At 38.8% G+C, this 13,202-nt stretch overlaps 1 protein-coding gene across 10 annotated transcripts in view; it reads left to right on the forward strand.

Moving 5' to 3' along the window:
- Window positions 1-13,202, forward strand: part of WDFY3 (WD repeat and FYVE domain containing 3) — a 137,020-nt gene that overhangs the window by 45,804 nt on the left and 78,014 nt on the right. For all 10 annotated transcript variants that reach the window (XM_048942756.1, XM_048942752.1, XM_048942759.1 and 7 more), the window contains exons 6-10: window positions 877-1,038; window positions 3,004-3,196; window positions 5,750-5,936; window positions 8,755-8,921; window positions 11,733-12,200. In XM_048942756.1, the coding sequence (XP_048798713.1) occupies window positions 877-1,038; window positions 3,004-3,196; window positions 5,750-5,936; window positions 8,755-8,921; window positions 11,733-12,200 (1,177 nt within the window). The remainder of the gene's footprint in view (window positions 1-876; window positions 1,039-3,003; window positions 3,197-5,749; window positions 5,937-8,754; window positions 8,922-11,732; window positions 12,201-13,202) is intronic.

Here is a 13,202-nt window from a genome sequence, read left to right on the forward strand (position 1 = left end):
CACAGAATTTCTGCTTCAGCTCCTGGTGGTTTCAATTGCCTAAAAATTGTTCTTTTGGAACTTGAAGTTAGAATTATTGCAGGCAATTGTTATTGTTCCCCAAAGGCTTCTTGAACATGCTGCTGCTTAGCCTCCATAGAGATTCATGTCACATGCACTGCCTAAATCACTCAGTCTCAATACATGCCCCCCAGTTTATGTAGGATGCATTACTAGAAGGGGAAGCCAAAAGCAATGATGAACAAATGGTATCACAAACATTACTGCTTCTGCCTTTGGTTCCACTGCTTGCTCACATTAGAGAACCAATCTGTGGCAACATACAGGCTGCTGTGTGGTTTGCCCTTTCTGCTCTAATTTGCCATTAGAACTCAGCATGTCGTCTGCCATACATTTAGTATGTCACCAGCCTCTGCCCAATTTGGCTTTCCTTACCAATAACGCTTTCTTGTTTTCTTTTGCTTTGCTCCCTATTCCTACTTCTAATTTCTTGCCATCCAAATGCAAGAATTGACTAATTGTGTGCTCATTTGTGCTGTTAAATAGATGGTTAATGAGGGCTTGGCTGAACTGTTGTAATCGACTTGCAAGCTCCTGTTGGCAGAGGCTGTTGGTTTTGGTTTCTGTAGTGCAGGGGCTGCTTCTGACTGTGGCTGTTAGGTGCTACTGTAGTGTAAATAAATTAGGATGCTGTTTTTAAGGTTACTATTTAGGTAGGAGTTTGCAAATAGATGGTAAGTCTGTACTGCCATCTGGACAGCTCGGAAGGGTTAGAAGGAAGAACCAGTGTCTGTGTCAACTGTATTACAGGAGCATAACATTTTGAGTATAATAATCTGCTCAGCTGTGGTTTTGCTCTATTTTCTTTCTCCCCAGAAAACCGTGGACTGCATGACTACAATGTCAGTGCCTTCCACACTCGTTAAATGTCTGTATCTGTTTTTTGACCTTCCACATGTGCCTGAGGTAGTTGGAGGAGCACAGAATGAGCTACCTCTCGCAGAGCGCCGAGCGCTACTACAGAAAGTCTTTGTACAGGTAAGAAAGGTAAAATAGGTCATAGATCTTACAAAAAGAGGGGAAATGCTTTTTGAGAATTCTCCAGAAACTGTTCTCACTTGATTCTTTGCAAACTGCAGTCTTAGAGTTTCTGGAAGCACAGATGAGTTTAAAGTCTTGTCCTGTCTGTCCTGTGATTTCTGTCCTCAGCAAGTGTTTCTTCAAAAAAAATTACTGCACCTCTTCCACACAGCTATCTAAAGGGAGCAAAGCATTTGCTGTTGTTCTCCTTTAATCTGATGTTTGGTATCTTTGGCCATTGTTGATTGAAATAGACACAGTAAAAAATGTGAGTATTGTTAATAATCTGTGAGTTAATTTCACATATCCTGATTTCCTTTTACTTACAGAAGTAAACAATGCATTTGGAAGTAATTTAAATATGAGGGTAAACCATCTTAGCTTGTATTTACTGTTAGAGTTATCCCTCACGTTTTTCCAGATGCTTTTCTCCAGATTTGCCAGGGAGACCAGGGAACCTGCTCCTGCTTTCCAAGTTCCAAATGGAGTTTTTGTGAAGGAATTCCCATATGTTCTCGTGGCTAAACTGTTAGAACAAGCAGACTCAATGGTCATACTGTCAGTTCCCATGTACACATTGGAATGAACTACGTAACCACATACACAAAACTGTAGGAACCTGTTGGTAATCATCACCTTCAGTGATATGAAGGCAGTGCTGAGATTTGTAAGTGTAAATTTGTACAGCGTTTTGATGCCTGTGCTACAAAAATAAAGATCAGACTTATTCTCACAATTACTAGCTACACTGTCTGCCCGGTGACAGTCACTACATTGGAATGTAGCCATTTTCTTCTTTTGGCTTTTTTTGTCTTAGTACAGCACTTTTTCTTCTGAAGCAGAAATCATGATGTGCTGTGAGCTACCTTTCAGAAGTTGCATTGCTGTATTTCAGTTAGCATAGTTAAAAAATGGTGAAAGTTACCCAGATGTTTCCCTAATGTGCTACTTCTCTGCTCTTTTCTATCCTTCATCAAGGGCCATCAAGTAGCGCTCTGAAATGAGTTAGCTGGAGTGGGTGAGGCTTCAGGTAGCCCCCATGCTCTGCTTTTTGTTTTAATTTCTGTGTCTCCTTGGGGTGCAGGTAGCTTTCTAAAATCTTCCTTATGTTTTCTGGGAAAGAGGCTCAGCTTCCTGCAGAAGACAGAAAGTGAACAACAAATGTCCTTAGAAAATGCACAAAAGAGAACACATAATGTACTGACAGGCTGCACTGCTGCATATTATGTGCGTGTGTGTATATATATATATATATATATATATAATCTGCCTTTGCTCAGGGGCGTGATTTAGTGGAGGGTTGCTAGTTAGGGTAGTATGGTTAGGTCCTGGTTGGACTTGATGATCTTTAAGATCTTTTCTAACCTGAGCAATTCTATGATTCTGTGATTCATTTGGATCCAGGATGCAGGCTTTCAGATAGGAAAGGCTACAGCAACACTACAGCCCTATCAAGCTTCCTGGGCTGTTTTTGTTGATTGAGAAGGTACAGATGTTGCTATGCCAGCAGCTTTTCAGTGAACTTCCCTGCATTAGGAAGGAACGTAATGATTTGCCTATCAGAGCCTTTAGACCACTGCAGGATTCAAACTTGTGAATCAGTGAACGACTGATTATAGAAGGAAGGAATATACTGGTACCCAAAACAAGCATGCTGTTTTACCTGAGAGATTTATTTAAGTTCTGCTGCTGGTGTTTTGCTAATAATCTTCACCTGAATTGAGTCCTGAAGTAGCCACGTGTTAAATAGCCTTGTCTTTGTTTTTCTATTTTAAATTAATAAGCTAAGGGAGAAAAGCACATAGCTTCTTCTAACGGGCACACTACATGGAAGGAAGTTTTAACTTTTCCTAAGTCTAGGCAGAAATGGCAATACCAATAGCAAGATAATAATGCTGGATGTTTACTGACTTCCTGTTTCAGATCTTAGTAAAACTGTGCAGTTTTGTATCTCCTGCGGAAGAACTGGCTCAAAAGGATGATTTGCAGCTTTTATTCAGTGCAATAACGTCATGGTGCCCTCCCTATAATCTGCCTTGGAGGAAGAGTGCAGGGGAAGTACTGATGACCATATCGCGTCACGGCCTTAGTGTCAATGTAGTGAAATACATTCACGGTATGTGTCTTTCTCCAGTATTAGTTATTTATTTATCTTTGATTGCTTTACTAATAGTGAAATAGGCATGAAAACTGTAGATCGAAGAAAACTTGTGGGCTTTTTGTTTGGACCTAGGTTTTGATGTACATGTGACATTCATTCCAGGGTGTTTGTTTTTCAATTCATTTTGTTTCACACAATTTAAAACAAAATAGCAGTGTTTTCCTATTGCTTTGCTGCAGAGCCTCTGATAACCAGGAAGACGGATTCTATCTCACTGTTGCTACTGTTTGGGTAACTTCAGTAACTGCTTCTATTGAAAAATGTTCATTGTGCAGATGAATAGGTTTGTCATTTTTGTTGCTAGAATTAATTCTTAAGGGAATTTTGTTGCTTGCTGCCCAGTGTTTGAATTAGCAGCAGCCACGTTGCCTAGGTGCTGCTCTAGCTGGCAACTCAAGTATAGGGACATCTGAGGAAACTGCAGGAAGAGGAACCAGCTCAGAGTGTTCTGCTGACGCATTTTGAGCTATTAGAAGCCTAAAAAAGCATCTGCCCTGTAGTAAATACTGGTGCATTATGAAAATCGGGGAGAACTAATTTGGATATGCTGAAAGAATGTTCTTTGTCTGACATTTCACTTCTGCGGGAAGTACTGGGTCAGACTGATATAGCCACCAGTAATTTGCTGTTTACTCTGTTATGCAGGGCATCAAGGGGCTGTTATACTCTGAACACAGAGAAAACTGGGTAATAGAGAGACACTAGGAAATGCTTGAGGGAGCCTGGTGCAAATCTGGAGCCCCAAGTACTTACGAAGGGTGGGTTGGAACAGCTAGCTTGTATCCAGCCAGCACTGCCAGTTCCCCAAGCTCAAAAACATTATCCACCTAGCCCAGGGCTCTCCAGCCTTTGCTTGGCTGTCGCCCACACCTCTTACAGGGGCACAGTTCTCAGTTCCTGTGCCACTAGTGTGACAGCCACCAACAGAACGAAGCAGCCAGAACCATTCAGTTTTACCTCCTGGTCTTATTTGAGGAAAATAGTGTCCTGTTTTTGGTATGGAAACTAGTATACAGGGGGGAGATGGTGAGAAATTTTGGAAGCTAAACCTACCAAATACTTTACCCTCAATGCATCTATAAAGGAATTGCTCAGCGTTTGCTTCAGAAGGGCTGCTGCCACACTAGTTAGTGGCTAAGGACTTGTGAGAGCAAAGTGCAATGACAACTGGTGTCAGAGATGATAGTATGCATGGGGAGAGCCTTGAGAACAAATTCCTGAATGAAAACAGTGGTGTGGCATTAATTTAAAGTATGAATGTTGAGTTATTTAATGTTTGAGATATGAAATTTGGTAAAACATATTTACGACATTGTATTTAGGGCTTTCAAGACAGTGGCACCATCTAAGTGCATATTTATTTTTTTTTCAGTTGAAACACTTGTTTCAGTGAGCCGACATTCTTACCACAAATTATAGTAGTCTGTGGTTACTGTTTCCCCACACTCTGGCAAGCAAATTTTTATAAGGTGCTGCAAAACCTTTTTGGCAGTTTATGAGCCATGTCACCCTGTCTCTGCATACTTCACAGTAAATGTTAATCTGTTTTTTCTTGCACTAGCAGCATCTTTTCAATTCCAGTGAGAAAATAGTGAGTGGACAGCATCTCTTAGAAGCACAAATTAGACATCAGTTAAATGTTTTCAGATTAGATTTTAAAGCTGATAATTACTTTGCATGCAACTGTAGCAAGCTTCTGATGGATTTATGATGATACATTAAAGTGAACCTGACTTAAGAGATAATGTGTCAGGAGAGTCATCTTATATTAGAGAAAAGTTAAGGCTTTTCTTCACACACAAAGAAACATCTGCTTGCTTATTGGGTTTTGATATGAACTTTTGGGAAGTTCTCTAATCTGTCTAGCTAGAAATACTTGCACTTTCCTGTAAATACTGGAAAGTTTGAGTAGGAAGTCACTGAAGAGGAGTATCTTTGAAACCTGAAATCTGAGTACAGATTTGGGAAAGGGTTTTGGAATGTGCCAGTGGAACATGAGAGAGATGTAGAATGAGACAAGCTGTCTGCTTTGCCTCAGGATTCTTTGACCTGCATGCAATGCCAGCCAAGGTATTCCTGACCAGGGAGCCATGCAGTGAATGTTCTGTGTCAGGTTTTACCTAACACCATAGTATACATATTATAGTTCAGGGCTTTCTGTAACTGTTTTTAAGTACAGAATAGGATCTTTTAGAATTATTAAAACAGTTCATATTTTTTCTCGTTTGACTGATTTTTCCCAGGTGAACTTTTCAAATAAAAGTTGGTATTTATCTGCTCAGTCGTCTTCTTCAAGAGGTAAAGATTATCCAAGGGAGGACAGGGCTGGCAGAAAAAGGATAGGAATTGAATCTGAAGCTACTCATCTCTAGGAATTCTGTCAGGCTAAATGTTGCATGATAAGAGATAATGAAGTAACCATTACCTTTTTGCTGTTTCACTTAAAAACTGTTTTCATTTCAGTGATTAATGTCAGTAAAATCCTACATTTCTTACAATTCTTTGCAGAAAAAGAATGTTTGTCCACGTGTGTTCAGAACATGCAGCAGTCTGATGACCTTTCTCCCCTTGAAATAGTTGAGATGTTTGCTGGGCTTTCTTGTTTTCTCAAAGATTCCAGTGATGTATCACAAACACTACTGGATGATTTTAGGATATGGCAAGGATACAACTTCCTCTGTGATCTCCTCCTCAGGTATGTAAAAAGAATGCAGACAGATGGCTGTGAGCTCTTAAAAAATAAATAAATAAATAAAATGTCCTATTAAAGAATAGTTCAATGGATTTAAATGGAAAATAATGGTTGTAAGTTGCTATGAAATGAAGACTGTAGGACCAGAACATCAAGTTACATGCTTCTCTCCTGCTATGAAACTACGTTGTTTAGGTTATTATTCCTTGGTGCTGTTTTGTTTTGTTTTTTTTTACTAAATCATCTGTTATGATAAAAGAAGCGAGTACTGTACTGTTGGTGCTGATGTTTGTTATTCAAACACAAGCTGCTAACACAGAAATGGAATCTGTATGTACATGTTATCATGTGTACGGGAGTCAGAGATGGTTGGAACCAGCACTGTAATAGCCATTCATGAGAAAAGTTAATGTGAAGAGCTAACTCTTTTGTTTTGTTTTGTTGTTGTTTTTGGTTTTTGTTTTGGATTCTGAGTTGTTAGTTTTTGTACCCAAATATTAGAACTTAATTTTCTATACTGTGCTACGTTTCTATGTTTGTTTGTTTGTTTTTTAAAGAATATCAGACTTTATTGTGGCATAAGAAATCCTTAGTGACAGTTAGAATCATGCATAAATTGCCATCTGTGCCGAAATTGCTACAATACATGTTATGTTATTGTTCTTTCAGTATAAATTGTGGTTCTGAGTATGAATTAAATTATTTGAATGAATGCTTTGTTAGATATCAAAAACTTGTTGTTTTCTAGAAACTGTCAGTTGGAGGTTAGGCAGAATTTGAGGAATGTGCTGTCATGAGCAATTTCATTTTCAAGCATAAAAGCAATCTATACATCAAGTGTTTTAAACTGAGTTTCTCCTGAGCTTGCTCATTTTCTCAGCCAAAGAGTGGAGATTCCCTGGCAGATGTATGAGAAGAGGCAGAGGAGTGTGTTTGTATGTCTGAAAAAGGAGAGCACAGTCACACAGCACACCAGTTTGTCATTTGACACGACAGAGTTAAAGCACAGCAATGTGTTATCCTTACTTCTTTGTGAACTGTCTCCAGAAAAACTGCTGAAGACCTTGCAAGAAATTCTTGGAAGAAGGTCTTCCAGTATGCAGTACTGTTATGAGGATGACTGTCATGTAGGAGTATGAAATGTGGGCACTGGGAGTCCAGTCACAAAGAAGGAAGGCTTTGGAGCTGATAAGGCAAAATAGTACGTGAAAATATTGACTTAATAAGATATTTCCAGAAGACACTGTCTGTGAAGAACAAAGGGCAGGGTGTGTGGAGGATTCTCATAATAGTGATGGATGGGCTAAGTCCTTCTGTAATGGTGGTGTGAATGAGGTTCAGCCATTGTTCTCACTGTGGTGAAGATGCAGGATGCAGAATGAGTTTATCAGCATGAAGCAAAATACTGCTTACACTGCATAAGCAAATAAGGGATTGTGGTTCCTGTCTTTCTCCTCAGGTCTGTAGAGACTTAGAATGCAATGAAACATTTGATGACTTTCAAGTGCCTTCCCAGCTAGAAGACAATTGCATAGCAATTCAGTTGTTCAGTTGGTTTCCTGCTGATTTATGCAGACAGAGGTGATGTTGGGAGCAAGCTGGTCTGTTGGTGCTGCTGGTTCCAACTACCCCTTTGCTGCCTTCCTCTGTCCTGTCACTGCATCCCCATGGTCTTTAACTGGGCAATTTTCATGGGATTAAGAGAAAGCTGTTTGCTCATGCTGTCTTCCTTAGTTTTGTCCTCCTGAAACAGTAATATGTGAATAACAAGATTTGAATGTGTAAGCAGTTGATTGGAACTGAGAAGAATAATCTGGGTTTTAATGGTTTGTGGTTTTTTTTCTTTTTTTTCTTCTTTTTTTTTTTTTAATTTTCTCTGACTGAGTTACTATCAGTAAGTGGTGATTAGAATTAGATGTGACAATTTCTACCCTCTAGGATTTCTGTATAAGAGTCTGTAGTTCTAAAAAAGATACTTGACTGTGCACTTCTAGGTATTCTGTTTCTAGTAAGACTATTTCTTTAACACAAATTATCAGCTATAAGTGTGCCACAGTAGATTAAGTGCAGGTTTATTTACTGACAGACTATCTAGGTATTTGCCTATCAGCTTCCTATTCATAAGAGGATTTGTCATGGAATGGTTTGGGTTGGAAGGGACCTTAAAACCCCTCCAGTTACAGTGCCCCTGCTGTGGATTAGTTGCCATCCACCAGCTCCCTTCAAGTACTGGAAAGCCACAGTGAGGTTTCTCCCCAGAGCCTTTTCTCCTCCGGGCTGAACAAGCCCATCTCTATCAAGCTGTCTCTATAGGAGAGGTGCTCCAGCCCTCTGATCATTTTTGTGACCTTCCTCTGGACCCATTTCAACAGCTCTGCATTATTCCTGTAGTGGGGGCCCCAGGCTTGAATACAGTACTCCAGGTGGGACCTCACTAGAGCAGAGCAGAGAGAGAAAATCTGTCTCCTCACCTCTCTTGCCCTGCTGCCACTCCTCTTTTTATGCAGGATACAACTGGCCTTCTGGGTAATTTAGAAATAAATGTTAATATCTGTGCAGCTTTCTAGCAGGCTGTTGAGTTCACGGCAAGATTTATGAAGTGAATTTTTAAGTGAAATAAATGTATGCTGTCATAAATCCGTTAATGTTTGGCTGACTGAATGGTTAGCAATGTGAATGGAGAACGTGTGAAGTAGCACACAGGGTACTTGAGGTTATTCTCTAAGTTAACAGGGAAAAATGAAAGAAGTCATTGATGAGGGTGATTTGAGTTGAAATGGACTTGTGCTAACACAGTTACTGTCATTTTTGTATCCTTTAGATTAGAACAGGCAAAAGAGGCTGAATCAAAGGATGCTTTGAAGGACCTGGTTAATTTGATTACTTCCTTAACAACATATGGTGTAAATGAATTGAAACCAGCTGGTGTTACCACCGGGGTACCTTTCCTACTACCTGGATTTGCAGTGCCACAGCCTGCAGGCAAAGGTGAGAGTTTTTTCCCTCTTTCACTCTGTTTTAAAATGTAAACAATAAAATGCAGAGAAGCTGTGTACTATGCAAACTGCTTGCTATTGAGTATAAATTCTTTTACTAAAATTGCTTATTGAAACCCTTGGTTACATTCTCCTAGAGGTCCTTTTTCTTTGGGTTTAATACTTTAAAAAAAGTGAATGTACACTTTTGTGGCTTTTTTTTTTGTTTGTTTTTTGGGGTTTTTTTTGAGAACTATAAGGCAAATGAAACATCTGCACGAAGCTCATGACATCCGTTTGGATGTTTTAAGGGATTATCAATATGGGAAGATGCACGGATTTGATTTACAGTGTTTTAATCTGACCTCACAAAAGTTACAACTTACTGAAGGGTTATGTGCTGCTTTGGTGGTTTGGTTTGGTTTGGTTTGGTTTTGTTGTAATCGTGGAGATTTGCTTTCTGTTACGCTTGCTAAAACTGACAAAAGCTATTTTGTGAGCTGTTGTTTCATTGCCAGTGAGTATTCAGAGTGGTGAAACCTGTTGTGTGCTTGCAGCCACAGTGAATTATGATATGGATCTAAGGCTGAGAAAGTTTGCAGGGGAAATATTTTTATAAAAACAGAATTTTGATTCTACACACTAAAAATACAGTTTGAATTTGTATGTAAGGAAAGGACTGTGGAGTTTAGCAGGTGGCTGTGGAGCTGGCTTGCTTATTGGATTTCTCTCTGGTTTTAGTAACATTAGAGATATTTGCAAAGGTTTGTGATATGATAGGGTGATCTTTATAGCTTGGTATGCTTATGGATTTACTCAGACTATTTCTCTTGTATATCCACTCTTTTTGGACAATCACTTTTCTGGTGTTGAGAAAGTTCATTATTTGTGGAATCTGTTTTTCCTTTGCGCTAAACAGGAAAAGATGATATAAGCAGAGTTAAGTTTGTTCATGTTCGGGTAATAACACTGATTTTTTGGCCTGAGCTAATCAGCATTGATGATATGGTAACATAAGAACCCATCGTCTCTTACGTTCTCAAAAAAAAACCCACCTCATATTTCATTTTATCGTGTTTGTCATGACATCTGTCTGTTCCTTTTATTTCTCAGTTCTGTTGATGAGTTATCTGTGGAGAACGTATTAACACATTGCCTTAATTGCTTTTATTTAAATCTTTTTAGGTTTTGAACTCTGTAGAGCTGCTGAAGATTTGGTTTCTTCAGGGGTCCTTGTAACAATCAAAGATAATGCATTAGTCTGCTTGATTGCCTGAAACAACTGTTTATACTCAATTAGAACATAACCAGTTGTGTCTGTCACTGCCTATGTTTCTTTCATGTTTATTGAACTCCATCCACTTTCCAACATTTTTCATTTTAAAGAAAGCATGCAGAACACCTTTTAGAAATGAATGAATATGACTTGCAATTTACTGTGAATATTCTTCCAGTAAGTGAAACTTGCATGTAACTTTTCAAGGAAGTTTCTTGTTCCTTTCTGGAGGAATACAGCAGGGAAAGTAGTAAGGTTAGACACTGAGATAATTTAATTTTCTTCTAAATTGGACAGCTGAGTTTGTAAAAGATGGAGACAGTAGTATTCCATAGAGCATACACAAGAAATCGAGATTCTTCTTTTACAAAAGGTTTGGAAATCATGTTAATGGTTTACTTTTAGCTTGTTTGAAGGTAAGGTTTTATTGTTAGATTATCCCGATTTTCTTTTACACTTGTATTTTTTTTTCCAAAGGATATTTATTATGAGATGGTTCTTACACAGTGGGATTGGACCACTGTGAGTTGTACCATCCTTATAAAAGTTACTACATTGAGCTTTGAGGAGACTGTCTAGTAGGGTAATGTTTACACTGTCCATTGAAAGTTATTGGTGCCACAGGAACACATGTAAGCGAAGTGGTCTTTGGCTAAGCGTATGAGATCTGATTGAAATTTATGGCACTTAAAAGAAGTTTGGTGTAGCTTTTAGAGATGGAAAGTCTCTGTGGCAGTAGTACTAGCACAAATTCTTCCATTTGTTCTAATTCCCTGATTACTGGTAGTAATGGACCTTGCCAAAGCTTTCTTATTCACAGGCTGATTCCCAAAAGCCACCCCAATGCCATCATCTGATACTGATATAACTGTTGGTGTAAAATTCTAATGCAGAACTGAGCAAGAGCATGCTCTCTGTTGAAGTCTTCTGCAGCCCTCTGGAGTTTCTCTGTACTTAGCTCTCTTTTATGACACAGAATTTCAAAGAGTGAACAGAATGTGATAACTCAGAGGCCATGCGTGCTGTTCAGCTTTGAACTCAACTGATAAGGCTTTGTCATTGCTTATTGGTCTGTTAAGTGAAGGTGATCAGGTGCACGTTCTTCTGAACTTAGCCAACCCAAAACTTGTGAAGGATGTAGTGGTCTTCTGTATTACAGAATGCAGAACATTTTACTGCTTCCGTAATGTGCTTTCTTGCACACCAGATAGATGATACGCAGGCTTTATTTTTTTTCTCCAGAACTGTATCTCGTTGCAAATTTTAAAAATAGGTCACCTTTCTTCCCTATTTGGAAGAAACTGTCATTCACTTAGCTGCATGTGTAAACACTTGCTTTCAAAGACAAAGACGTCATCTGAAAGAGTAGTAAATCATAGGATTTGCAGTATAATCGGTATGCAAAGGCTTCTTCGAAGAGCCCATTTTAATTAAAAAAGTAACATGACTGTTATTAGAATGCATGGAATGTTATTAGTAAGTGTGCTCATTGAGACAATCAAGAACTTTCACTTTTTTCTTCCTATCCCGCTTTGTTTTCTAATTTAGGTCACAGCGTGAGGAACATTCAAGCGTTTTCCGTCCTTCAGAATGCATTTTTGAAAGCAAAAACTAGCTATCTAGCACAAATTATCCTTGATGCCATCACCAATATTTATATGGCGGACAATGCCAATTACTTCGTTTTGGAATCACAGCACACGTTGTCTCAGTTTGCAGAGAAAATTTCTAAGCTTCCAGAAGTGCAGACCAAATACTTTGAGATGCTGGAATTTGTTGTCTTCAGCTTGAATTACATACCCTGTAAAGAACTGATCAGTGTGAGCATCCTTTTAAAATCCAGCACCTCTTATCACTGTAGCATCATTGCCATGAAGACGCTCCTGAAATTCACCCGTCACGACTACATCTTTAAGGATGTCTTCAGGGAGGTGGGGCTTTTGGAGGTGATGGTAAATCTTCTTCATAAATATGCAGCCCTTCTGAAAGATCCCACTCAGGCTTTGAATGATCAAGGTAGCGTGTGGTCTTCCATTTTACTAATGCATGTATTTTTGGCTGGGAATGCTGGAGGATAATGGATATGAGGAAAACAAAGAAAGATGGAATGCGTATCTTAAGGGCAGAGTTCTGGCAGGTATTTCTGTGTCATCCCATAAACACACTGGGGTTCCCTCTCCCTTTCTGTCCTTCACAAGGCAATCTCAGAATATCAAAGTAATTTACTTTTTCAAAGACTTTCAATGTATTGTTTTTAATGTTAGTTTCTGTATATCAAAAGAAAGAGTGAAGAAACAATAGGTAGCCTGCCCATTTCTCCCCCACTTCACCCTAGTTCTCTTGACTGGCCCCCTAGGAGTGCTAATAAAACTCTTCATGGGGTTAGGTATTTAAGTTTACTGACTTCTTTTTAAAAGACATTAGGCCTATATTCTAATAAGAATATTACAAAAAGAAATTATATCTGTTTTCATGTCCAAAATTGGAAATCTCAGAGTTAAGCCACTAATTGCTTGGCAAGTACAAACCATATTTGCATGCTTCTTAATATATTTTTTACTCAAACAGCAACAGAGTTAGCATGTGTCTGTAGCACTTCTATATATAACTGTTGGCTGATTTACCTGGGTTTATAGTATGAAGCTTTGCTGGTGAATCAGTTGATTATATGTAAAAACCTACATTGCCAGAAACTTATGTTGGAAAGTAATTTCTCAAGTGCTTCTCTATAAATGAATGAAGATGACATCTGATTAGAGAGCTGCCTTTTGGATGTTGCCCTCATGTTCCACCTTGCAGCTTATTAATCATTCTTTTTTTCTGGAGTGTTATCCTGTGCTTAAAATACCACGTGCAGTGTAGGTTCATCTGTTACACCTGTCGAATCATCAACACATTTGTTTTACTTAGGTAGATGTATTTTTGTGCTTTTGTGTGGAATTTCTCTTTGTGAGTATTCAGAGAACAAAGATCGTGTTGGTCTTCATCAATGATGAGGCGTTGTGACTTGAAGAAACA

Source organism: Lagopus muta, chromosome 4, assembly GCF_023343835.1.
Source record: "Lagopus muta isolate bLagMut1 chromosome 4, bLagMut1 primary, whole genome shotgun sequence".
NCBI lineage: Eukaryota > Metazoa > Chordata > Aves > Galliformes > Phasianidae > Lagopus > Lagopus muta.